This window comes from Pristiophorus japonicus, chromosome 1 (assembly GCF_044704955.1).
Source record: "Pristiophorus japonicus isolate sPriJap1 chromosome 1, sPriJap1.hap1, whole genome shotgun sequence".
Lineage (NCBI taxonomy): Eukaryota > Metazoa > Chordata > Chondrichthyes > Pristiophoridae > Pristiophorus > Pristiophorus japonicus.
The window spans coordinates 1,188,325-1,215,828 of NC_091977.1; the positions used below are offsets into that span (position 1 = coordinate 1,188,325).

Here is a 27,504-nt window from a genome sequence, read left to right on the forward strand (position 1 = left end):
ACTCAGCTCCACTTCCCCGCCCACTCCCCATAACCCCTTATTCCCTTATCAGTTAAGAAACTGTCTATCTCTGTCTTAAATTTATTCAATGTCCCAGCTTCCACAGCTCTCCAAGGCAGTGAATCCTACAGATTTACAACCCTCTGAGAGAAGAAATTTCTCCTCATCTCAGTTTTAAATGGATGGCCCCTTATTCTAAGATCATGCCCCCTAGTTCTGGTCTCCCCCATCAGTGGAAACATCCTCTCTGCATCCACCTTGTCAAGCCCCCTCATAATCTTATACGTTTCGATAAGATCACCTCTCATTCTTCTGAATTCCAATGAGTAGAGGCCCAACCTACTCAACCTTTCCTCATAAGTCAACCCCCTCATCACCGGAATCAACCCAGTGAACCTTCTCTGAACTGCCTCCAAAGCAAGCATATTCTTTCGTAAAAATATGGAAACCAAAACTGCACGCAGTATTCCAGGTGTGACCTCACCAATACCCTGTATAACTGTAGCAAGACTTCCCTGCTTTTATATTCCACCCCCTTTGCAATAAAGGCCAAGATACCATTGGCCTTCCTGATCACTTGCTGTACCTACCTACTATCCTTTTGTGTTTCATGCACCAGTACCCCCATGTTACTGTTACAACTCCTGGTCAACTGTGGCTGTGACAGTGACAAATGTACTTCAGGTTAATGTATTCCGATACTTCCAGGTGGCCTCTGGTGACAGTGGTCACATCATTCAGTCAATAGTCCATCACTACCAATCACAGAACTGCACTTTCACCTTTGATTCATGAGGTGCCTTCACTCTAAGCACAGCAGTAAACAAATATTATTGGATACTCAAGGGTAACAGTACAATCCCCATTGTTACCATTTTAAAATTTACTTGTTCATAAATGAACTTAGCTGAAGTGACAAATTCCAAGTATCTGTGACTCTAGATTAAATAGCAATTCACATCACAGTTAGCAAAAATAAAAGTGTTCCATGCTCAATGTATACACAGTGAAGTTTAAACACAGAGGTCGAGGAATTGGCCTCCTCAGCACCTCCCGTTGTTACCTCTGGGGGGGCGATACTGGTCCCTAAACATTTACTGACCATCTGCAGGGAGAAGATCAACTCAACAGTTGTTTATCGCACTGGAGGGAGGTACACAGTGGTGTTCCCCAGGGTCGGTACACAGTGGTGTTCCCCAGGGTCGGTACACAGTGGTGTACCCCAGGATCGTTACACAGTGTCGTTCCCCAGGGTCGGTACTCAGTGTTGTTCCCCAGGGTCAGTACACAGTGGTGTTCCCCAGGAATGGTACACAGTGGTGTTCCCCAGGGTCGGTACACAGTGGTGTTCCCCAGGATCGGTACATAGTGTAGTTCCCCAGGAATGGTACACAGTGGTGTTCACCAGGGTGGGTACACAGTGTTGTTCCCCAGGGTCGGTACACAGTGGTGTTCCCCAGGAACGGTACACAATGGTGTTCTCTCGGGTCGGTCCACCATGATTTTCCCCAGGATCGGTACACAGTGTCGTTCCCCAGGGTAGGTACACAGTGGTGTTCCCCAGGTTCGGTACACAGTGGTGTTCCCCAGGGTCGGTACACAGTGGTGTTCCCCAGGAACGGTACACAGTGGTGTTCCCCAGGGTCGGTACACAGTGGTGTTCCCCAGGGTCGGTATACAGTGGTGTTCCCCAGGGTCGGTACACAGTGGTGTACCCCAGGGTCGGTACACAGTGGTGCTACCCAGGGTCGGTACACAGTGGTGTACCCCAGGGTCGCTACACAGTGGTGTTCCCCAGGATCGGTACACAGTGTAGTTCCCCAGGAATGGTACACAGTGGTGTTCACCAGGGTGGGTACACAGTGTTGTTCCCCAGGGTCGGTACACAGTGGTGTTCCCCAGGAACGGTACACAATGGTGTTCTCTCGGGTCGGTCCACCATGATTTTCCCCAGGATCGGTACACAGTGTCGTTCCCCAGGGTAGGTACACAGTGGTGTTCCCCAGGTTCGGTACACAGTGGTGTTCCCCAGGGTCGGTACACAGTGGTGTTCCCCAGGAACGGTACACAGTGGTGTTCCCCAGGGTCGGTACACAGTGGTGTTCCCCAGGGTCGGTATACAGTGGTGTTCCCCAGGGTCGGTACACAGTGGTGTACCCCAGGGTCGGTACACAGTGGTGCTACCCAGGGTCGGTACACAGTGGTGTTCCCCAGGGTCGGTATTGGGACCGTTGCTTTCTGCAAGGTCTCTGCTCCACGGCTCCACTCAGTGACCCCCCCCGCTACCCCCCCGGCCCAGTGTGCCCCCCCCACCAGATCAGTCCCCCCCCCCGCTACCCCCCCGGCACAGTGTGCACCCCCCACCAGATCAGTGCCCCCCCCCCGCTACCCCCCCGGCCCAGTGTGCCCCCCAGTGCCCAGTGTGCCCCCCAGTGCCCAGTGTGCCCCCCAGTGCCCAGTGTGCTCCCCAGGCCAGTGACCCCTCCCCCTGCCCGCTGCCCATCGCGCTCCAGGAAGGAAGTGGAACCTTACTGCCCACTGGGCAAACGGAAAATGTTGTAAAAGTTTGAAATCATTTGCGTTTGGAACTAATTTTTTAAACTTTTAAAAGTTAACAGCCCACACGGGGTGCTCCCCAATTTCAGCCCCGATGAGTCTCTGATTCTAAAGGAGCAGGGACATGAAAATTATGGGTCTCAATTTTCCCCAGTGATTTGTGCCGTTTTTTTGACCTAAATTTTAAAGTCCAAGTTTCCCCAAAGATTGTGTGCCAGCGTAACTCAGTTAGTTACGGTTTGTTTGAGACATAGTAACCTGATGTCTGTGTCATTTTTACACAATTATGCAAGTTTGGCCAACTTCCATTTCTCCGAGGACAGCGAATGTGACCACTCCTAAAAAACCTTCTGGGCACTTACAAAAAACCAGCGCACGTCAAAAAATCAACGCAGAAAAACACCGTTGTGTTTCGGTGAAGTTTTGGAGGGAGTCACGAACACATAAATACACATCATCGGGCTTCATTTGTCCAACTGAAGATGCAGAGAATGGAGCTTTCGTGCAATTCTTTAAGTTTGGATAATTTTTAAAGTGCCACGCCCCCACCGGACATCTCCAAACCGGGCTCGAGGGTCGGAGCGTCAACCGGCAGAATCAGTCCCTCGCCCGCACACAGGGGCTCGGGGCTCGGCTCGAAAAGCCCAGCGGGGTGGGCTGGGGGGTGGCGGGGGGTGTGGAATCTGAACTGAAGGGATGAGAACCCTTACACTATGTCACTCTGCATCAAATAAATCCAGCGGGGGGAGGTTCCCGATCTATGCAAACCCATTGCACATGCTCAGACCTGGGTGTGGTCCATACTGGGACATTGACCTTGGGGAGCGAGACAACAAAGAAACTTGTCCTGCCTGTCGTTTTGAGCTTCTTGCAAAGGTACAATTTAATCATGGGGGCAATAGTGACAATGCCATACTACGTGCAAGCCTGCTGCATGATGGTGCTGCGGAGGAGACAATTGATTCGACGCCATCGTGTGAGGAACCTCAGAACATGTAGGATGATGGGCAGGAGGCCTTACCCACCTCGGGTATATTGAGACAGGTGTTAGTACCTGCACCTGAGTGATGCAGACTGTGTCAGAAGGCTGCATTTCCACAAAAAAGTTGTAACTGAGATCTGTGAGTTAGTGAAAGCAGACCTGCAACCTAGAAGCGTCAGGAGGATTGCTTTGTCAGTTGAAGTGAAGGTTCCAGCTGCACTTTCATTCTATGCATCTGGATCGTTTCCAGCTACAACTGGGGATGTGTGCACCATTTCTCAACATGCAACACATGTCTGCATTCGGCAGGTGACTGCTGCAGTATATGCCCGGAGGAATGACTACATGTCCACCCAGGCAATGCGAGAAAGGGCTGTGGGCTTCTCCAGGATTGCTGGCTTCCCAAGGGTACAAGGCGGCATTGATTGTACCCACATCGCCTTGCATGCATCTTGGGAGGAATGCGAGTTGTACAGGAACAGAAAAGGCTTCCACTCCATTAATGTGCAACTCATGTGTGACGACATGAATCGCATCATGTCAGTTGATGCAAGATACCCTGGGAGCACCCATGATACGTTCATCCAATGCAAGAGCGCTATATCTACCATGTTTCAGCAGCAGCCAGAAGGGCAGAGCTGACTACTGGGAGACAAAGGGTACGGCCTGCCACCTGGCTCATGATGCCCTTGCGTATAACCCGGACGGAAGCTGACCGGGAATACAACATGTCGCACATTGCGACGCACAGCATAATAGAGAGGACCATTGGCATCTTGAAACAGTGTTTCCGATGCCTGGACCATTCTGGAGGCTACTTGCTGTACTCCCCTGAGATTGTCGGTCAGTTCACTGTTGTGTGCTGCATGCTGCATAACTTAGTCATGAGGCAGCAGCAGCTGGTAGTGAAGACCCACCTGAGGTGAGAGTGGCTGATGATGATGAGGAAGCTGCAGATGAGGAGGAGGAGGAGGAAGAGGAGGAGGAGGAGGACGAGGAGGAGGAGGAGGAGGAGAAGGAGGAGGAGGAGGAGGAGGAGGAGGAGGAGGAGGAGGAGGAGGAGGACGAGGAGGAGGAGGAGGAGGAGAAGGAGGAGGAGGAGGAGGAGGAGGAAGAGGAGGAGGAGGAGGACGAGGAGGAGGAGGAGGAGGAGAAGGAGGAGGAGGAGGAGGAGGAGGAGGAGGAGGAGGAGGAGGACGAGGAGGAGGAGGAGGAGGAGAAGGAGGAGGAGGAGGAGGACGAGGAGGAGGAGGAGGAGGAGGAGGAGGACGAGGACGAGGACGAGGAGGAGGAGGAGGAGGAGGAGGAGGAGGAGGACGAGGAGGAGGAGGAGGAGGAGGAGGAGGACGAGGAAGCCATGCAACTACCTGAACCCAGAGTACGATGGCGGAGGAGAGCGGGCCTTCGTGCCCCTTTAACGATTGCTCGAGCCTTGCACCAGCAGCTCATCCATGAACACTTTGCTGCCGAGGGCTCAGCGGCAACTATTCCGTAATGTTAATTGTGTTAATGGAACAAATCATGGAAATGATTCTTGTTTACTTCAAAATCTTGTGTTAGTAATGGAACAAATAATGGCAATGATTCAGTTATAATTTAAAATATATTTTATTCAAAAGTTTAACAAACATTTGTTTGTACTTACCTTTAATAAAAATATTCTTGTATCAAACTTTAAAGTTTTCAGTTAAGATCACTGACAAACTTTAACATTGCTGACAAATCTAAGATCACTTCAAACTCTAAGATCATTAAAAGCTTTAAGATCACTTTGAAACTTTGAAACTTGTAAATTTATATAACTTACAAAAATGTTTAATTTGAGAACAGTGACAACAGTAACAGCAATAATAAAAAGAACAGCAGCAGCAAAGAAAGGCAGCACCCATCTCTCCTCCACCTTATTCTCAGACCGCCCGCTGTACTTGGTGTTGGTGACACGCATCGTTTCTTGGGTTGGTACCAAGCTTATTCTTTCGAACATCTCGGATATTGTGCACTTCTTGATGGGGGGGTCGGGGGGGGAGGGGCGGTAATGTAGAAGGCCCGACTTGGGCCCCTTCAGAGGCTGGTCTGGGGATTGGAGTGGGAGTGGCAACTGATTCTGTCAATGGGCGCAGGGTCTGAGCGCGTTCCCCTATTGCAGCAGCTAACTCCGACATTCCCTCCCTCATGTGCCCCGACTGCGTCTCACCTACCTGCAACATTCCCTCCCTCATGTTCACTAACAGTGTGTCACCTACCTGCAACATTCCCTCCCTCATGTTCACTAACAGTGTGTCACCTACCTGTGACATTCCCTCCCTCATGTTCACTAACAGTGTGTCACCTACCTGTGACATTCCTCCCTCATGTTCACTAACAGTGTGTCACCTACCTGTGACATTCCCTCCCTCATGTTCACTAACAGTGTGTCACCTACCTGTGACATTCCCTCCCTCATGTTCACTAACAGTGTGTCAACGACCTGTGACATTCCCTCCCTCATGTTCACTAACAGTGTGTCAACTACCTGTGACATTCCCTCCCTCATGTTCACTAACATTGTGTCAACTACCTGTGACATTCCCTCCCTCACGTTCACCGACAATGTATCAGCCACCTGCAAAACTCCCTCCCTCATGTTCCCGCAGTGTTTCCATTTCTCCTGAGAGTGTTGTTACTTCTCCCGACAGTCCTGATACCTCATCACCCATCCCACTATTGGTGTCCAGGAGTGATCGTGTAAGGTCAATGCTCTCCACATTCTTTTGCCATCATCTGAACCACATCTGTTAGATCCTGCACCTGAGGAGAGCGCTGTCGAGCTCTCCTTCCCCTCCTCACCCTGGCTGTGGCTCACTTCATCCCACTGGGACCCGCAGCCTCGGACAGTGGGGCCCTGGGTGTGGCTCTCTGCATCCCACTGGGACCCACAGCCTCGGACTGTGGGAACCCATGGAATGTCCCAGCAACACTCGTACCACTCAGGAAAGGGGATGGCACCTCAATGGGGGACACCTGCACCTCCTCCAGAGTGAGTACAACCCCTCCCCCTCACCCTCATGCTCTTGGTCGGGAAGATGGGATTGGCTTGTCCGTGTCTCAATCTTCTGCATCGTCAAGGTTGGCCTCAAGTTCTGCAAAATATAACAGAACAGACAAATGGTTAGCAGCAGAGGAGGGGCCAGGGTGGGGGGTATGAGGAGGCTCACACAGTGCAGGCAGCAGGCTGATTTGAAGGACCACGATGAATGATAGCACATTGCATCAACTGAAGTGTAGCTGATAGAGACATCCCCATGAACCGAAGCGTGGCTAGCCCGCGCGGTACTTAACATTTAGCAAAGGCAGACTGTGGAATTTGTAGGACTTACCCTCTCCCTCGAGTGTGGGCCCAGCTTGTGTCGTGGTGATTGCTTTTCTCCAGGCAGGACCATCAAAGCAGTGAGCCTCTCTTCCAAGGGTGTCGGTGGGTGCAGGTTTACCAGGCTCCTCCTGTTCGAGTTCTTTCCCTTTTGTTGTGTGCCAGCTTCCTCTGCAAAGATGAAAACATAACTTTTTAGGAAGGGTGTCTTTCTGCTGTGTGGGACATGCAGCTGGTCACATTTACAATTGCAATTCCATTGAATAAATGAAAATATTACTTACACTGACTACTTGACCAAGGTCCTGCCACTTCTCTCTGCACCGACCTCCAGACCTCGGGGTGGTCAGCATTGCACAGTAATCTTCTGCAAGTTGGTTCCAGCGTTTCTTCATTTCTTTTGGTGAAACTTTTATGTGACCTCTGCTGGTGTCCAGCTCATGCCATCTGGCCTCAATCACAGTAACTAGTGCCTCCACTTCACCCTGTAAGGAATTCTAGGTCCTTGTGCCGCGTTGCATCTTGTATTGCAGCTCGGATTTTTCCAATGAGAATTAAAGTTCTCACACCCAACTGGTCCTTTACAAATGGCCGAGAGCAGACCGCGAGCTGTCCTGTGCATGCGCGCCCACAGCAATCACGTCAAAAACATCCATTTTTTTCACGCATGCGCAGAAGGGGGACATTGTTTTTTCGGCGCAGACATTAGGCTCCACCCCCTGAAGATACAGGGCAGGCTGCGTGGCCCCAATTTCAAACAATAGACCGGGGAAACTTGCTACTTATTTTTTTGGAGTTGAGGCGTAACTCTGGCAATACGCTAAAAAAACGGCATTGGGGAAATTTGAGGCCATAGACCTTACGTACTTCCTGAATACCCGCTGAATGAATTCATTAAACAGTGATACAGTAAAACTGTGATTGGTGGAAATAAGACACTTACTGTGTGTGAGAACAGACGGAAGGAGAAACACACAGAAACTGAACATCAAACCAGCTGGCATTTTGCTGCAGACAAATCGTCGACTCATTTCACAGATTCACTCTCTTTCCCTGTAAGAAATACACACATAGATACAGATATATATAGTACCAGAAAACCACCAGACGTAAAACTGAGGCACATTTCTTCAATATGTTTAACACTTCGGACTGTGAAGAAAAATAAAACGGATAAAACAGCTTACCAAATGATTTCCTCACGCATGGGAACACCATCGCCTCCAAGTTCCCCTCCAAGTCACATGTCACCCTGTCTATATTCTTGAACTCCCTCCCTAAGGGCATTGTAGGAATATCTTTGCCACACGGACTGCAGCGGTTCAAGAAGGCGGCCCATCACCACCTTCTCAAGGGCAAATAGAGATGGGCAAAAATGCCTGCCTTACCAGCGACGCCCATATCCCGAGAAGAATTATTAATAAAATATATTTGAAAGACTTTTACCAGGCCGTTATGCACCCCGGCAAAAAGGTATTACAGGATACCATCTCACAAACTGATGTAAAACATAAACTACTGGTCGGGATTGGGGTTAAAAGAACTAGTTAGCAAAAGGAAAGTCTTGGTGTGACTATCACTAACACTGAGCCAAATCAGAGGTAACTTAGTTCCATCACACCTGACCACCGCTACATTTTGCACCTCAGTTGTGTGATCTATTTGGCAGCCTTCCCTCAGGTTGGTGCTCTCTGCAGTGACCAATGAAACTCTTTGTAAATAAGGTTGTATCAAATCAGCAGCCTGGAGTTGGAAGCTGTCTTGAGGCTGAGACTCAGGCCTAGAAACTCGATGGGGCAGCGCCCATTTTTTGGGCACAAGCTGGATCCCTAACCTTCCAATATGGTGGGCAGCGATGTCATAGGGTTGAGATGATTGGCTTGAAATTGTCACAACCATCGTCGTCGCTCATTCCCACTGATACCAGTTTTACAGGGGCTCCTTACTGCCTCACTTGGTTAAATGCTGTCTTGATTTCAAGCACAGTATATAAGTACCAGTTCTTTCTCTCTAATGCGTGTGTGCATGCACATACACGTGTGTGCGTGTGTGGAACTGGGTTGGAGTGAAGCTGAAGAGACACCATTCCTTGTACAAGATCTCCCACTTTGTGCTTATTCTCTCAGCAGCATTTCTTGTTCTCTACATCTCAGGCAGAATCTATACAAGTAACTGATTCGCTCCAGGATTCGGTTCTCTCTGATGGATACAATGATAATTGCTCACTATATTCTTCAATGGTGTCACTCCTTTCTATAGAGACATTGAAGATTACATCAGAGGAAGTTGTCCCGTTGTGTCTGTGCCAACACTTTGCTCGAACAATCCAAAAACTAATCCCACTGCCCCACTCTCTCACAGCCCTAAATCTTACACCGCTTCAAATATTTATCCAATTTTCCCTTAAAGATGCACAAACGTATCTGTGAGAGTGTTCCACTGAGCCACGGCTGACACCTTATATACAGAGTCTTGTGTCAGAAAGTTAGGTGAAACTAATCATTTTTATATTTCGTGTTACAAATAAAACGTAGAATACCAACTCCGAAACACGAGCTAAAATGTTTTCTTATGAATCTTTGAAATGTCGGACAATAGTGAAATGGTGGTGGGCTTGTTTAATTGGTCCTGACTTTGGTCATGTGAGAGACCCAAAGCAGTAGATAGTTATCTTAGTGTCACTGTTTCGCATTAACCACATTTACATCCTTCACTGAACTGTCAAGGCCCAGATAACTGTAAATGGGAAGTAATCCTTCCGTTTAAATATTTCCAAACAGAATTCTTGAAAGGCAGTAGGGGTTAAATTGAATAACCCCTGAGAACGTGATAGAGCGTTCTAATCTCTATCAATCAGGACTCAACCCAAACATTCATGTGTTTCACCTCACCCTCACACACTTAGCACTTTTGCAAGCCTCCAACCTACATCTCACAGCTTGCACACACAGGCAGCTATTCAACCATGTCAGTCACATCACCCGGACAGATTGCACAATACTCACTGACACACTTCCATCTTTCTCGGTGGAGAAGGTAATGCAGAACCGGATGCAGCAGGGACTAACCGGAGAGGGTGAGGCGTGTCTGCATGTTGGAACCTCTATGGAGATACGATGCTGGCCATTTTGGGAAGGGCCATTGTTGAGGCCGTGGCCACCAGCGGGGCTGAGACCATTGAAGATAAGGGTATCCACATTCCTAATCCTCCTTCTCTCATCCCACCTCTGTCCCATCCCACAATCTCTTCTGACTGAGAAGCTGCAGATGGTGTAAACAAGCACTTCTTACTTTCTCCTCGCCCCTCACCACAACCCTTCACGTGTCACTTTTCATTTGAAATAGCCAGGAACTACGAGCTGCCCAGACAGTGGAGGCAGAGCAGGAAGACACACCGTCACTGGGTTTCACAGTCGCAGCCACCAGCTCACATACTGACATTGTGTGTAATTGCGAGAGGAAAGAGGTGGGATCTGCACACGGTGAGACACTGGGCACAAGTGCGCTGCAGCCAGGGCAGGGGGAAATGACAGCTCAGGTAGCAGCTCGCCGCAGGTTGAGGTCACGCACTAGTTCTGATATAGAGGACTCAGCTAATGACTTCGATGGGCCAGGCTACACCAGAGGCTGCTGGGTGGACACACCGGAAAGCCTGCCAGAAGCCTACCTTCAATGTTAAGGAGCATGGACAACTCAGGCACTAACTTGGCACAGGGCTTTGTGCAGAGCTTGGAGCCCATCATTTCCAACATGGAACGGGTGGCTACCTCCAGCAGCACACCTGTGGAACCAACCAGGACGCAGCGTCTGATGGCCGATGTCCCAGCATCCATTGCAACACAAGCAGCACCCACCCAAAGTCTGAGTGTTGCAGAGGAAGCTCAGACTGTTGTCAGGCAATCTCAGCGTGTGGTCATTGGATCCTCAGACTGTTGTCAGGCAATCTCAGCGTGTGGTCATTGGATCCTCAGACTGTTGTCAGGCAATCTCAGCGTGTGGTCATTGGATCCTCAGACTGTTGTCAGGCAATCTCAGCGTGTGGTCATTGGATCCTCAGACTGTTGTCAGGCAATCTCAGCTTGTGGTCATTGGATCCTCAGACTGTTGTCAGGCAATCTCAGCTTGTGGTCATTGGATCCTCAGACTGTTGTCAGGCAATCTCAGCTTGTGGTCATTGGATCCTCAGACTGTTGTCAGGTAATCTCAGCTTGTGGTCATTGGATCCTCAGACTGTTGTCAGGCAATCTCAGCTTGTGGTCATTGGCAGCTCAGACTGTTGTCAGGCAATCTCAGCTTGTGGTCATTGGATCCTCAGACTGTTGTCTGGCAATCTCAGCTTGTGGTCATTGGATCCTCAGACTATTGTCAGGCAATCTCAGCTTGTGGTCATTGGATCCTCAGACTGTTGTCTGGCAATCTCAGCTTGTGGTCATTGGATCCTCAGACTGTTGTCAGGCAATCTCAGCGTGTGGTCATTGGATCCTCAGACTGTTGTCAGTCAATCTCAGCTTGTGGTCATTGGATCCTCAGACTGTTGTCAGGCAATCTCAGCGTGTGGTCATTGGATCCTCAGACTGTTGTCAGGCAATCTCAGCGTGTGGTCATTGGCAGCTCAGACTGTTGTCAGGCAATCTCAGCGTGTGGTCATTGGATCCTCAGACTGTTGTCAGGCAATCTCAGCGTGTGGTCATTGGCAGCTCAGACTGTTGTCAGGCAATCTCAGCGTGTGGTCATTGGATCCTCAGACTGTTGTCAGTCAATCTCAGCTTGTGGTCATTGGATCCTCAGACTGTTGTCAGGCAATCTCAGCGTGTGGTCATTGGATCCTCAGACTGCTGCCATCGTGGCCGTAGTTACCAATGTTCAAAGGACTTTCCAGGGCATCACAACACTCCAGGAGTTTGTTCATCAACAGACCTGCTCCCTGAAGGCTCTCTGTGGATATGGCCTCCTGCTGAGCACACTTAACCCCCTCCTCCTCCCTCCTCCTCCCTCTTCCAGCAGATGTACTGCTCTGCGTGGCCTCTGCTCACTCTCCCAGTCATGCTCAAAGCCAAGAGGAAACCCTACTAGGCCACTTATGCCTGGAAGCAACTGGTTTGTGCACAAGCCTTTACGTTACCAAAATGTAATTCAGCACCAGACAGACCGCTCCATGTGGAATATTGAAACTTTTAACCAGTATGGAAAACATCCAAACCATAGAATTTCAGCAACTTACAGAAGAAATAATCCACCAACTAACCCGCAAGTAGTTTATGATACTTTTAAATAGCGCTGGTGGTGGTGTCCCTCATACAGTTGAACGTGCTATCACTGAGTCCATCTATTTCCACCTCCGTAACATCGCCCAACTCCACCCCTATCTCAGCTCATCTACTGCTGAAGCCCTCATCCATGCCTTTGTTACCTCTAGACTTGACTATTTCAACACACTCCTGGCTGGCATCCCACGTCCTGTGCTCCATAAATTCATCCAAAAGTCTGCTGCCGTGTCCTAACTCGCACCAAGTCCCACTCACCTATCAGCCACTGTGCTGACCCGTGTCCTAACTCGCATCGAATCCGCTCACCTTTCACCCCCTGTGCTCGCTGACCCCTGTCCTAACTCGCACCAAGTCCCAATCAACCATCACCCCCTGTGCTCGCTGACCCATGTCCTACCTCGCACCAAGTCCCAATCACCCATCACCCCCTGTGCTCGCTGACCCATGTCCTAACTCGCACCAAGTCCCGATCACCCATCACCCACTGTGCTCGCTGCCTGTGACCTAACTCACACCAAGACCCATTCACCCATCACCCTCTGTGCTCACTGACCTGTGTCCTAACTCGCACCAAGTCCCACTCACCCATCACCCCGTGCTGACCCGTGTCCTAACTCACACCAAGACCCGTTCACCCATCACCCCCTGTGCTCACTGACCTGTGTCCTAACTCACACCAAGTCCCGTTCACCCATCACCTCCTGTGCTCACTGACCTGTGTCCTAACTCACACCAAGTCCCGCTCACCCATCACACACTGTGCTCACTGACCTGTGTCCTAACTCGCACCAAGTCCTGCTCACCCATCACACACTCTGCTGACCCGTGTCCTAACTCGCACCATTGTAACCAATGTAACCCCACTTTTTCAAAAAAGGAGGGAGAGAGAAAACAGGGAATTATAGACCGGTCAACCTGACATCAGCAGTGGGTAAAATGATGGAATCAATTATTAAGGATATTACAGCAGCGCATTTGGAAAGAGGTGACATGATAGGTCCAAGTCAGCATGGATTTGTGAAAGGGAAATCATGCTTGACAAATCTTCTGGAATTTTTTGAGGATGTTTCCAGTAGAGTGGACAAGGGAGAACGAGTTGATGTGGTATATTTGGACTTTCAGAAGGCTTTCGACAAGGTCCCACACAAGAAATTAATGTGCAAAGTTAAAGCACATGGGATTGGGGGTAGTGTGCTGACATGGATTGAGAACTGGTTGTCAGACAGGAAGCAAAGAGTAGGAGTAAATGGTTACTTATCAGAATGGCAGGCAGTGACTAGTGGGGTACTGCAAGGTTCTGTGCTGGGGCCCCAGCTGTTTACATTGTACATTAATGATTTCGACGAGGGGATTAAATGTAGTATCTCCAAATTTGCGGATGACACTAAGTTGGGTGGCAGTGTGAGCTGCGAGGAGGATGCTATGAGGCTGCAGAGTGACTTGGATAGGTTAGGTGAGTGGGCAAATGCATGGCAGATGAAGTATAATGTGGATAAATGTGAGGTTATCCACTTTGGTGGTAAAAACAGAGAGACAGACTATTATCTGAATGGTGACAGATTTGGAAAAGGGGAGGTGCAACAAGACCTGGGTGTCATGGTACATCAGTCATTGAAGGTTGGCATGCAGGTACAGCAGGCGGTTAAGAAAGCAAATGGCTTGTTGGCCTTCATAGCGAGGGGATTTGAATACAGGGGCAGGGAGGTGTTTCTACAGTTGTACAGGGCCTTGGTGAGGCCACACCTGGAGTATTGTGTACAGTTTTGGTTTCCTAACTTGAGGAAGGACATTCTTGCTATTGAGGGAGTGCAGCGAAGGTTCACCAGACTGATTCCCGGGATGGCGGGACTGACATATCAAGATAGACTGGATCAACTGGGCTTGTATTCACTGGCGTTCAGAAGAATGAGAGGGAATCTCATAGAAACGTTTAAAATTCTGACAGGTTTAGACAGGTTAGATGCAGGAAGAATGTTCCCAATGTTGGGGAAGTCCAGAACCAGGGGTCACAGTCTAAGGATAAGGACCGAGATGAGGAGAAACTTCTTCACCCAGAGAGTGGTGAACCTGTGGAATTCTCTACCACAGAAAGTTGTTGAGGCCAATTCACTAAATATATTCAAAAGGAGTTAGATGTTGTCCTTACTACTCGGGGGATCAAGGGGTATGGTGAGAAAGCAGGAATGGGGTACTGAAGTTGCATGTTCAGCCATGAACTCATTGAATGGTGGTGCAGGCTCGAAGGGCCGAATGGCCGACTCCTGCACCTATTTTCTATGTTTCTATGTTTAAGTCCTGCTCACCCATCACCCCCTGTGCTCACTGACCGTGTCCTAACTCGCACCAAGTCCTGCTCACCCATCACCCGCTGTGCTCACTGACCTACATTGACTCTCGGTTGAGCAATGCCTAAAATTGTTATTATTTTTACTTGGTCCTCCTTACTGAATTCTAAAATCCTCCCAACCCTCAGGCTTACTTCTCCTTTAGGCAACATTATAAGCCTCTTCCTTTAATCTAATACTATCTTTAACTTCCCTTGTTAGCCACGGTTGGACTACGTTTCCCGTAGGGATTTTATTCCTTAAGCGAATTTATATTCGTTGTGAATTATTTCTTTAAATGTTTGCCATTGCTTTACTACCATCAAATCTTTTAAAGTCGTTTCCCAATCTACCTCAGCCCACTCGCCCCTCATACCTACGTAATTTGCTTTGGTCAGATTTAAGACCCTAATTTTAGACAAAAGTTGGCCGTCAGTTAGTTGTAAGAAACCTCCTTCTTGGAGCTTTATGAAAAATGAGACAAACCAAATAAATAAGCACTTGATGCCCGTGTTTAGTCTAAAGAGGAACAGGGTGCAACAGAGGAAGTGACCTGAAAGAGTGAAAGATCAACAAGGGACAAGGTCTTTGAGCAATGCCCAAATGGGATCAGTTATTGAAACCACATTTACATCAATCCTTTGAAAAGAAGTATGATTGCAGTAAGATTGCCTACCTTGTGGGAAGAGACCAGTGAAGGAGTCCAGAGACGGAGCAGCAAAGCTCCCAGCGATACACAACACTCTGAGGTCTCAGTCATTACTCTGCACAAAGTAACTGACGTAGTCTCTTGTGAAAGCACAGGACAGGCAAGATTCCTCTTCCCTTTCAGCTCAGGGGTCAGACATCATTGGTGCTGTGCCTGTTCGAGCTGAGATAGAATATTGGCTCAATAAATAAAACACAGGGCAGCTCAAAATGGGAACTTATCAAGCTCAAAAACATTTAGGGGTGGGAGGCAAAGGGGTTAGTCTTGGTCATTTAAATGTTACTGGAGGATCTCAAATGGCAGAGCTCATGGTAAATGGGAGAAGCTGCTGTTTGATAATGAAAGGAGTGTTTACCATGAAGTGCCAGGGTTGAAATTCAGGGGTTCCAGCCCCACGACAGAACAGGGACAGAGCAGATCTCCTGGCCATCTCTAGCCATAAACACTGACCCCGCCCCAAATCCCAGGGATGGGTTCATTCGCACGTTTGGGTGATTCCATCAGACCTGTCAGGTTAATCTGTGATTCCCCCTCGATCCACTCCTGGTGATAAGGATCGGGAGATGACGGCTCCAGATAGCAGAAAATGAGAGAGGGCAAATCAGGAACATTATAACCAGATTCAGAAGGACTGAAATCTTACAGCCACAAATCTATCAGACAATGAGTGGAACCCTTTCTGCACTGCTGTGTACATCTTTGGTCACCCAATAACAGGAAGGATATTATTACCGATAGAGGATTACAGAGATGAGCAAGAAAGATGATTTGGAGATCAGGAGTGTAATTTATCAGGAAAGGTTCAGGAAGTCACACCTGGAGATTGTCAGACGGAAATGTTCAAGATCCTTAGAGAGCAGACAGAATTGATCCGTACAAGTTGCTCCGTATGATGAGGGGCGACATACCGGGTGAGACAAATTAAGTTCTGCATAGGAAGCGAGGGCAGGGAGAATGTTTTCACTGAAAGGATATTAGTGATGGGATCAGATAACAGGGAAGACCATTGAATCAGATGGTAGACAGGGGATGAAGAGAGAATCCGATACATTCCCAGAGAGAGGAGGGATTGAGAAAGTAAAACAAACGGGAAGAATGAGCAGGGGGCAGTGGAATGGGTCTGAGGGAATCCTGAGCCCAGCGCTCACCTTCATGGGAGCCAGGCTGCTGTCCAGAATGGCTGGTGTGGGGCAGGCACAGAAATACTGGTTTACCCTCATTCTCTGCACATAGCTCTTATTGTCAGTCTTTACACTTTTGGGTCCTGTTGCTATTTATTGTTAAAGTGAAAATTAAAAGTAAAAAATTAGTCTCATCTACACGAAATAATGTTTTTTTTATTTGTTCACAGGATGTGGGCGTTGCTGCCAAGGCCGGCATTTATTGCCCATCACTAACTGCCCCTTGAGAAGGTGGTGGTGAGCTGCCTTCCTGAACCGCTGCAGTCCGTGTGGTGAAGGTGCTCCCACAGTGCTGTTAGGGAGGGAGTTCCAGGATTGTGACCCAGCGACGATGAAGGAAAAGCAATATGTTTCCAAATCAGGATGATGTGTGACTGGGAGGGGAACGTGGAGGTGGTGGTGTTCCCATACGCCTGCTGCCCTTGTCCTTCTAGGTGGTAGAGGTCCCGGGTTTGGGAGGTGCTGCTGAAGAAGCCTTGGCGAGTTGCTGCAGTGCATCTTGTAGATGGTACACACTGCAGCCAGGGGGCGCCGGTGGTGGAGGGAGTGAGTGTTGAAGGTAGTGGATGGGGAGCCAATCAAGCGGCTGCTTTGTCCTGGATGGTGTCGAGCTTCTCGAGTGTTGTTGGAGCTGCACTCATCCAGGCAAGTGGGGAGTATTCCATCACACTCCTGACTTGTGCCTTGTAGATGGTGGAAAGGCTTTGGGGAGTCAGGAGGTGAGACACTTGCCACAGAATACTCAGCCACTGACCCGCTCTTGTTGCCACAGTATTTATGTGGCTGGTCCGGTTAAGTTTCTGGTCAATGGTGATACCTAGGATGTTGAAGGTGGGGGATTCGGTGATGGTAATGCTATTGAATGTTAAGTGGCAGTGGTTAGACTCTCGGTAGTCATTGCCTGGCACTTGTGTGGCATGAATGTTACTTGCCACTTATCAGCCCAAGCCTGAATGCTATCCAGATCTTGTTGTATGCAGGCATGGACTGCTTCATTATCTGAGGAGTTGTGAATGGAACTGAACACTGTGCAGTCAGCAGCGAACATCCCCCACTTCTGACCTTATGATGGAGGGAAGGTCATTGATGAAACAGCTGAAGATGGTTGGGCCTAAGACACTGCCCCGAGGAACTCCTGCAGCGATGTCCTGGGTCAGGGATGATTGAACTCCAACCACCACAACCATCTTCCTTTGTGCTGGGTATGTCTCCAGCCAGTGGAGAGTTTTCCCCCTGATTCCCATTGACTTCATTACTAGGGCTCCTTGCTGCCACACTTGTTTGAGAGGAGACCGATGGGGCGGTAATTGGCCGGATTGGATTTGTCCTGCTTTTTGTGGGCAGGACATACCTGGGCAGTTTTCCACATTGTCAGGTACACGCCAGTGTTGTAGCTGTACTGGAACAGCTTGGCTAGAGGCGAGACTAGTTCTGGAGCATGTGTTCAACGCAACAGCCGGGCTGTTGTCGAGGCCCATAGCCTTTGCTGTATCCCGTGCACTAAGCCATTTCTTGGTGTCACATGGAGTGAATCGAGTTGGCTGAAGACCGGCTTCTGTGATGGTGGGGACCTCAGCAGAAAGCCACTCAGTACTTCTGGCTGAAGACGGTTGCAAAGGCTTCAGCCTTGTCTTTTACGCTCACAGCTGGTTTCCGCCATCATTGAGGATGGGGATATTCGTGGAGCCTCCTCCTCCCATTAGTTGTTTAATGGTCCACCACTAAACAACTAATGGGAGGAGGAGGCTCCATGAATTCACGTCTGGATGTGGCAAGACTGCAGAGCTTTGATCTGATCCGTTGATTGTGGGATCGCTTAGCTCTGTCTATAGCATGCTGCTTCTGCTGTGTAGCATGTATGTAGTCCTGTGTTGCAGATTCTCCAGGTTGGCACCTCATTTTTAGGTTTGTCTGGTGCTGCTCCTGGCATGCTCTTTACACTCCTCATTGAACCAGGATTGGTCTCCTGGCTCGATGGTAATGGTAGAGTGAGGGATGTGTCGGGCCATGAGGTTACAGATTGTGGTGGAATACAATTCTGCTGCTGCTGATGGCCCACAGCCCCTCAGGGATGACCAGATTTGCCCTTCTAGGTCTGTTCTGAATCTATCCCATTGAGCACGGTGGCAGTGCCACACAACACGACGGAGAGTGTCCTCAGTGTGAAGACGGGACTTTGTCTCCACAATGACTGTGTGGTGGTCACTGCTACCAATGCTGTCATGGACAGATGCATCTGTGACAGGTAGATTGGTGAGGACAAGGTCAAGTACGTTGCTCTCTCGTGTTGGTTCTCTCACCACCTGCCGCAGGCCCAGTCTGTCAGCTATGTCCTTCAGGACTCGGCCAGTTCGGTCAGTAGTGGTGCTACCGAGCCACTCCTGGTGATGGACATTGAAGTCCCCCACCCAGAGTACATTCTGTGCCCTTGCTACCCTCAGTGCTTCTACCAAGTGGTGTTGAACATGGAGGAGAACTGATTCATCAACTGAGGGAGGGCGGTAGGTGGGAATCAGCAGGAGGTTTCTGTGTCCATGTTTGACCTGAAGCCATGAGACCTCATGGGGTCCGGAGTCAATGTTGAGGACTCCCAGGGCCACTCCCTCTACACTGTATACCACTGAGCCACCACCTCGGGTGGGTCTGTCCTGCCGCTGGGATGGTGATGGAGGAGTCTGGGACATTGGTTGAAAGGTATGATTGTGTAAGTATGAGTATGTCAGGCTGTTGCTCTCCCAATTTTACCACGTCCCCAGATGTGGGTGAGGAGGACTTTGCCGGGTGGGCTGGGCTGGGTGGGCCGTTGTCGTGTGTGAAGCAGGTACCGAGGTCAATGCTGGGTGGTCCGTCCAGTTTTATTCTTCTTGTTTTTCGTAGCGGTTTGTTACAACTGAGGGTCTTGCGCTGTGATTGCAGAGGGCAGTTAAGGTCAACCACATTGCTGTGGGTCTGATTTCCTTTCAATTGGATTAATTTAGAAGCAAATACCAAAAAAACACCAGGAACATCAGTCCACCTGGTCTCAGGCATCATTTTCCAGTTACATTCAAGTGTGTGGAGAAGGAGCTGCCCATCAGATGTACGGGCAGGCAGTAACACGGGGGGTGGGGGGAGTGTGTGGGGGGAGGGGGAGGGCGTGGGGGGGGAGGGGGAGTGTGTGGGGGGGAGGGGGAGGGCGTGCGGGGGGGAGGGGGAGTGTGTGGGGGGAGGGGAGGGCGTGCGGGGGGGAGGGGGAGTGTGTGGGGGGGAGGGAGAGGGGAGTGTGTGGGGGCAGTGTGGGGGAGGGTGAGTGTGTGCGGGGAGCGGGAGGGCGTGGGGGGGAGGGGGAGTGTGTGGGGGGAGGGGAGGGCGTGGGGGGGGGAGGGGGAGTGTGTGGGGGGAGGGGGAGGGCATGGGGGGGGAGGGGGAGTGTGTGGGGGGAGGGGTAGGGCGTGGGGGGGAGGGGAGGGGAAGTGTGTCTGGTGGGGGAGGGGGAGTGTGGGGGCAGTGTGGGGGAGGGGGAGTGTGTGTGGTGGGGAGGGGGAGTGTGGGGTGAGTGTGGGGGAGGGGAAGTGTGTGTGGTGGGGGAGGGGGAGTGTGGGTGCAGTGTGGGGGAGGGGGAGTGTGGGGGAGGGGAAGTGTGTATGGTGGGGAAGGGGAGTGTGGGGTGTGTGGGAGAGGGGGAGTGTTGGGGGAGGGGGAGTGTGGGGGGAGGGGGAGTGTGGGAGAGGCGGAGTGTGGGGGGAGGGGGAGTGTAGGGGAGGATGTGTGGGGGAAGGGGAGGGGAGCAGGACGTCAGTCACCATGACGACGGGTTCACAAGTTGGGAAATTGGGGAAATTATTTGTGTTTAAAACGTTCCACTTTCCTCGTACATCCTCCATTGTACTCCGTGCTGATGTTACAGAATACACCCAGACTTTCACAATCTGTGAACAGAACTAATGTGGTCTGTTTATGGCCAGGCTGAGTTGCTGGCTTTTCTCTGAAACCTGTCTGCAGCACTTCCTGTGCTGAAGGGGCATCATTTGTAAAACGTATGTTACAGCGAGCAAACCCTCTTTACACACAGGCTGGTGAAAATGTGGAACTCACTGCCCCAATAGTTTGTGGATGCTGCGACAATTGAAATGTTCAAGGCTGAGGATGGAAGATCTTTGTTGCGTAAATGTATCAAGGGATATGGAGCAACGGTGGGTGAATGGAGTATATCGAGAGATCAGATATAATCTAATTGAACGGCAGTTAATAGGCTCAAGGAGCCTGTTCACAATTTGAGTTAGTGACTATTCATTTGTGTATTCTGAGTTATAATTAAAACTTACCAAATAAACCTCTGATCTGGGTTAAAATATTTCATATAAGGACCATCAAGTGACCTGCGCTCCGTGGTCACACTCTCGCCTCTGAGTTGGATGGTTGGAGGTTCAAGGGCGTTAAGTACAAGACATTGTTCACATTGATCAGTTAAAAACTGCCAAAGAGTAAATACTACACTGATGGTGTTTCCCACAGACCATGATACGGAGCCTTATGGTTGCCGGGACAACACTGGCCACGACCGAAGCTGAGGGAAGATGGAGAACATCAATGTGCTTTGAGATGCGATGGTGCACTGAAGATACGGGAAGGGGAGAGTCTCCGCTGGAGATGTTATTGTTCTGTAATAAATCCCCTACGTGTGGCTACACATTACGGGGTGGGGACCGAGTCAGGTCATCCACCTTTCTCTCTCTCTCAATGTAAAACCCATTATACAGCAGCCATCCACCTCACAGAAACAGAAACAGCAGAGCTATCAGAACCCTCTCAATGTTTGTGATATATGAGCCCTGAGGAGCCCTGTTCTTTCTAAAACAACATGCTTATCTCATCATCATCATCATCATAGGCAGTCCCTCGGAATCGAGGAAGACTTGCTTCCACTCCTCAAGTCAGTTCTTCAGTGGCTGAACAGTCCAATACGAGAACCACAGTCCCTGTCACAGGTGGGACAGATAGTTGTTGAGGGAAGGGGTAGGTGGGACTGGTTTACCGCACGCTCTTTCTGCTGGCTGCGCTTGATTTCTGCACGCTCTCTGCATTGAGACTCGAAGTGCTCAGCGCCCTATACCTGGCCTTTTTCAGCTTACAAAGGCCTTGGCTAGGATAGACTGGCAAATGATACTTAAAGGGTTGACAGTGGATAGGCAATGGCAGACATTTATAGATTACTTGGATGAACTTCAACAATTGTACATTCCTGTCTGGAGTAAAAATAAAAAGGGGAAGGTAGCTCAATCATGGCTAACAAGGGAAATTAAGGATAGTGTTAAATCCAAGGAAGAGGCATATAAATTGGCCAGAAAAATCAGCAAACCTGAGGACTGGGAGAAATTTAGAATTCAGCAGAAGAGGGCAAAGGGTCTAATTAGGAGGGGGAAAATAAAGTGAGAGGAAGCTTGCATGGAACATAAAAACTGACTGCAAAAGCTTCTATAGATGTGTGAAGGGAAAAAGATTAGTGAAGACCAACATCGGTCCTTTGCAGACACAATCAGGTGAATTTATAATGAGGAACAAAGAAATGGCAGACAAATTGAACAAATACTTTGGATCTGTCTTCACTAAGCAAGACACAAATAACCTTCTGGAAATCCTCGGGGTTCGAGGGTGTAGCGAAAAAGAGGAACTGAAGGAAATCGTTATTAGTCAGGAAATTGTGTTCGGGAAATTGATGGGATTGAAGGCCAATAAATCCCCAGGGCCTGATAGGCTGCATTCCAGAGTACTTAAGGAAGTGGCCCCAGAAATAATAGTGACTGCTTTGGTGATCATTTTCCAACATTCTATTGATTCTGGATCAGTTCCTATGGACTGGAGGGTAGCTAATGTAACACCATTTTTTAAAAAAGGAGGGAGAGAGAAAGCGGGCAATTATAGACCGGTCAGCCTGACATCGCTGGTGAGGATAATGTTGGAATCAATCATTAAAGATCGAATAGTAGCGCATTTGGAAAGCAGTGACAGGATCGGTCCAAGTCAGCATGGATTTATGAAGGGGAAATCATGCTTGATAAATCTTCTAGAATTTTTTGAGGATGTAACTAGTTGAGTGGACAAGGGAGAACCAGTGGATGTGGTGTATTTGGACTTTCAAAAGGCTGTTGACAAGGTCCCACACAAAAGATTAGTGTGCAAAATTAAGGCACATGGTATTGGGGGTAATGTATTGACGTGAATTGAGAACTGGTTGGCAGACAGAAAGCAGAGAGTCAGAATAAACAGATCCTTTTCAGAATGGCCGCAGGGTTCAGTGCTGGGACCTCAGCTATTTACAATATACATCAATGATTTAGATGAAGGAATTGAGTGTAATATTTCCAAGTTTGCAGATGACACCAAGCTGGGTGATGGTGTGAGCTGTGAGGAGCACGCTAAAAGGCTCCGGGGGACTTGGACAGGTTAGGTGAGTGGGCGTGGCAGATGCAGTATAATGTGGATAAATGTGAGGTTATCCACTTTGGTGGCAAAAACAGGAAGACAGAATATTATCTGAATGGTGACAGATTAGGAAATGGGGAGGTGCAACGAGACCTGGGTGTCATGGTACATCAGTCATTGAAAGTTGGCATGCAGGTACAGCAGGTGGTGAGGAAGGCAAATGGCATGTTGGCCTTCATAGCTAGAGGATTTGAGTATAGGAGCAGAGAGGTCTTACTGCAGTCGTACAGAGCCTTGGTGAGGCCACACCTGGAATATTGTGTTCAGTTTTGGTCTCCTAATCTGAGGAAGGACGTTATTGCTATTGAGGGAGTACAGCGGTGGTTCACCAGATTGATTCCCGGGATGGCAGGACTGACATATGAGGAGTGACTGGATCAACTGGGTTTGTTTCCACTGGAGTTTAGAAGAAATATATCCTCATAGAAATATATACAATTCTGACGGGATTAGACAGGTTAGAGGTGGGAAGAATGTTCCCGTTGCTGGGGAGTTCCAGAACCAGGTGTCACCGTCTAAGGATAAGGGGTAAGCCATTTAGACCGAGATGAGGAAAAACGTCTTCACTCAGAGAGTGGTTAACGTGTGGAATTCTCGACCGCAGAAAACTGTTGAGGCCAGTTTGATAGATATATTGAAAAGGGAGTTAGATCTGGCCCTTACGGCTAAAGGGATCAAGGGGTATGGAGAGAAAGCAGGAAAGGGGTACTGAGGTTGAATGATCAGCCATGATTTTATTGAATGGCAGTGCAGGCTCGAAGGGCCGAATGGCCGATTCCTGCACCTCATTTCTATGTTTCTATGTCAACCGCGAGAATCTATGGAACGTCCTCCTCCATTTCGGATGCCCCCAAAAGTTTTCCAACATCCTTCACCTGCTCCACGGCGACATGCAGGCCATGATCCTTAGCAACGGATCCATTACAGATGTGCTTATCTCTGCGAATGTTACTGATAAAACTAGTATTATTAATGTCTAATATTTGAGCATGATCTTCCAAGGTGCATACTGATACAAATTACTCATTCAATTTTTCCGCCATACTCAGTGAGTCATTAGTAACCTGTCTTTGAATGTGCGGCCCGATCCGGCATTCTGCACAGCGGCCCCGACCTGCAAGGACCATCAACAGGTCGGGGCCTTCAAAGGAGCAGCGCGGAGCGTACCGCCTCAAGGTACAGCGCGGGCTGGAGAGTGACGGCTGTGGAGAGGATGACTGGATTGGACATCACCAAGGTCCAGGTTGCTGATTGGAGCGTGGGCAGGTACAGCAGGAGCGGTGAGGTTGGGGCAAAGGAGCAGCGAGAGATTGTGGAGCGATGTGATCGGGGCCCAGGAGAGGCGAGAGTTCGGGGCCCAGAAGAGGCGAGGGCCCAGGGGCAGCATGGCCCAGCTCACACTGTGATATGTGTGCACACTGGGTCCGTGCAGCAGAGCTGATCTCCAGTCATCTTGGTTCATCCTTGCCACTGGACCAAGACCTCGCTCTGTCAAGCCCGTGTGGTGGCTGGTGTGCAACGGTCACCCCACGTTAAAAAAATCCACAAACAGACATCTTCCACCCTTCAACATAGAGTCTGGGACCTGGAATATTCGGTCCTTCATTGAAACACCTGTGCACTCATCCCTTTTTGGCGTGGAAGCAAGTCATCCTCGATACGAGGGAGTGCCTGTGATGATGATGATGTCCTTGAACACCCTTCAGTGGCCCAATACAGTCTTTGATAGTTCTCTGACTCTTCACATAACTAAACAAGCTCTTCCCATTACTGCCACAGTTGTCTACAATCCTTTTTTCCATCAGCCTTTTTGCTGATCTAATAGCAGCCTTAGTTTTCTTTAGTTGTTCTTTGTAATCAACCCTATTTAGTTGAGTGTTAAATTTCTTTAGTTCATAAAAACATTTCTGTTTACATCTTATTTGTCTTTGTACAGAGTCAGTCGGCCACCTGGGCCTTTTCTTACCACATTTCCACCTTTAGATCTTGGGTACATGTTTGTTTTCCACATTTTTAATCTTATTCTTAAAAACTTTCCATTTATATTCAACATCGGACGCTTCACCACGAGGAGGGTTGGCCCATTTACCTGTTGCACGACCTCTGCCATTTTGGAGAAGGTTGCCCTTCTGAAATGTGGTCTGAGTTGCAGGTTCTCAGTCCCTTTGGTTCTCCCGGCCAATTGGGATGTATAATGTGATCACTGTTGCCCAGATGTTCCCCCATACGGAGACCTGATACAAGGTCAGGCTCACGACTGAACACCAGATTCAATCTATGGTTTTCCCCAGTTACTTCATTCACATGTTGATTCAGGAAACAGTCCTGTAAATGTTCAATACATTTTCCAGCTGCACTTCCCACCTCAGCAGCAGGTAAACCATGGTGCCACTGAATGGCAGAAAATTAAAATCACCCACCAGACAAAGGTGGCATTTTATATTAAAAACATCAGTGATCCGTTTCCATAATAATTCGTCACGTTCAAGTGTCTGACCCGGGGGACTATAACAATTACCGATAATTAATCCCTGCCCGTGAGCTTGGTCCACTGGAACCCAGATAGCTCCAGCTGAGCCTGATCAGACAATATCAAGTCTCTGTCTAGCTGTTAGATTCTCACTGATAAAAATAGCAACCCCACCTCCCCTCTGACCCACCCTATCCTTTCTCAAACCCTCGTAGCCCTTTAGGTGAATGTCTGACCTATCATTGTCATCCAGCCATGTCTCAGAAATACACGATACGTTTAAATTCCTCACCACAGCATTTGCTGCTAACACTCCGTGCATTTACAGCAAAGCAATTTAAAGGTCTCCATCAAATTTCTTAAAGTTATTCATTATTTGTTCCCTACCTGGTTCATCTTTCTGCTTAGCATGTATGTAGTTATTACTAACTTTGAACTTATCGCCACTCTCCCCATTCTGACTTAGTTTAAATGCTTTCTGAACACATGCTCAATATCCTCTGCCAGCCTTTGTGCTCCCACGAAGTTAAGATGGAGACCGTCCCTTCGAAACAACTTGCCTTGCCCAGCGAACAGCTCCCAATTATCGAAGTGAAGCTTCTTTTTGCAGAGATCCCGAAGCCAGATGTTGAATCCCACGATCCGGGTATTCCTCTCCATCGATCGGGACATGGCCGGTAATAGCCCAGAGACTATTGCCCTCGCACCCCTTTGCTGAAGGACATTAATGAGGCTTTTGTAGGTATCCTGCAAAACCAATGGTCTTCTATCCATAATATCGTCAGTTCCAATATGTAAGCCTATTACAGTATCTTTACACTCACCTTTCATCAGTTTATGTACACGATCCTGGAGATCAGCTACCTTATCCCCTGGAAAACAGAAAACTGCTCTAGACAGAGCCTTACCTCCACATAACAACATAAGAAATAGAAGCATGAGTAGGCCACCTGGCCCCTCGAGCCTGCTCCACCGTTTAATACAATCATGGCTGATCTGATCATGGACTTAGCTCCACTCCCCTGCCCGCTCCCCATAACCCTTTATTCTCTTGTCGCTCAAAAATCTGTCTATCTCCCCCTTAAATATATTCAATGACCCAGCCTCCACAGCTCTCTGGGGCACAGAATTCCACAGATTTACACCCTCTGAGAGAAGAAATTCCTCCTCATCTCAGTTTTAAATGGGCGGCCCCTTATTCTGAAACAATGCCCCCTAGTTCTAGTCTCCCCCATCAGTGGAAACATCCTCTCTGCATCCACCTTGTCATAGAAACATAGAAAATAGGTGCAGGAGTAGGCCCTTCGAGCCTGCACCACCATTCAATAAGATCATGGCTGATCATTCCTTCAGTACCCCTTTCCTGCTTTCTCTCCATACCCCTTGATCCCTTCAGCTGTAAGGGCCATATCTAACTCCCTCTTGAATATATCCAATGAACTGGCCTCAACAACTCTCTGCGGCAGGGAATTCCACAGGTTAACAATTCTCTGAGTGAAGAAGTTTCTCCTCATCTCAGTCCTAAATGGCCTACCCCCTATCCTGAGACTATGTCCCCTGGTTCTGGACTTCCCCAACATCGGGAACATTCTTCCCACATCTAACCTGTCCAGTCCCATCAGAATCTTATTAGTTTCTATGAGATCCCCTCTCATCCTTCTAAACTCCAATGAATAAAGGCCCAGTTGATCCAGTCTCTCCTCATATGACAACCCAGCCATCCATGGAATCAGTCTTGTGAACCTTCGCTGCACTCCTTCAATAGCAAGAACGTCCTTCCTCAGACTAGGAGACCAAAACTGAACACAATATTCAAGGTGAGGCCTCACCAAGGCCCTGTACAACTGCATTAAGTCCTCCCTGCTCCTATATTCAAATCCCCTATCTATGAAGGCCAACATACCATTTGCCTTCTTTACCGCCTGCTGTACCTGCATGCCCACTTTCAGTGACTGATGAAGATGAACCATGACACCCAGGTCTCGTTGCACCTCCCCTTTTCCTAATCTGCCGCCATTCAGATAATATTCTGTCGTGTTTTTGCCTCCAATATGGATAATCTCACATTTATCCACATTATATTGCATCTGCCATGCATTTGCCCACTCACCTAACCTGTCCAAGTCACCCTGCAGCCTCTTACTGTCCTCCTCACAACTCACACTGCCACCCAGCTTAGTGTCATCCGCAAACTTGGAGGTGTTACA

General features: G+C 48.9%; 1 protein-coding gene across 2 annotated transcripts in view; it reads right to left on the reverse strand.

Moving 5' to 3' along the window:
* The window catches only part of LOC139261888 (uncharacterized), a 71,891-nt gene extending 56,653 nt beyond the window's left edge, over positions 1-15,238 (reverse strand). For both annotated transcript variants that reach the window (XM_070877095.1, XM_070877094.1), the window contains exons 1-2: positions 15,152-15,238; positions 7,828-7,937 (exon numbers count right to left, since the gene is read on the reverse strand). In XM_070877095.1, coding sequence (XP_070733196.1) covers positions 7,828-7,915 — 88 coding nt within the window. In that variant the 5' untranslated portion in view covers positions 7,916-7,937; positions 15,152-15,238. The remainder of the gene's footprint in view (positions 1-7,827; positions 7,938-15,151) is intronic.
* Positions 15,239-27,504: the final 12,266 nt, after the last annotated feature.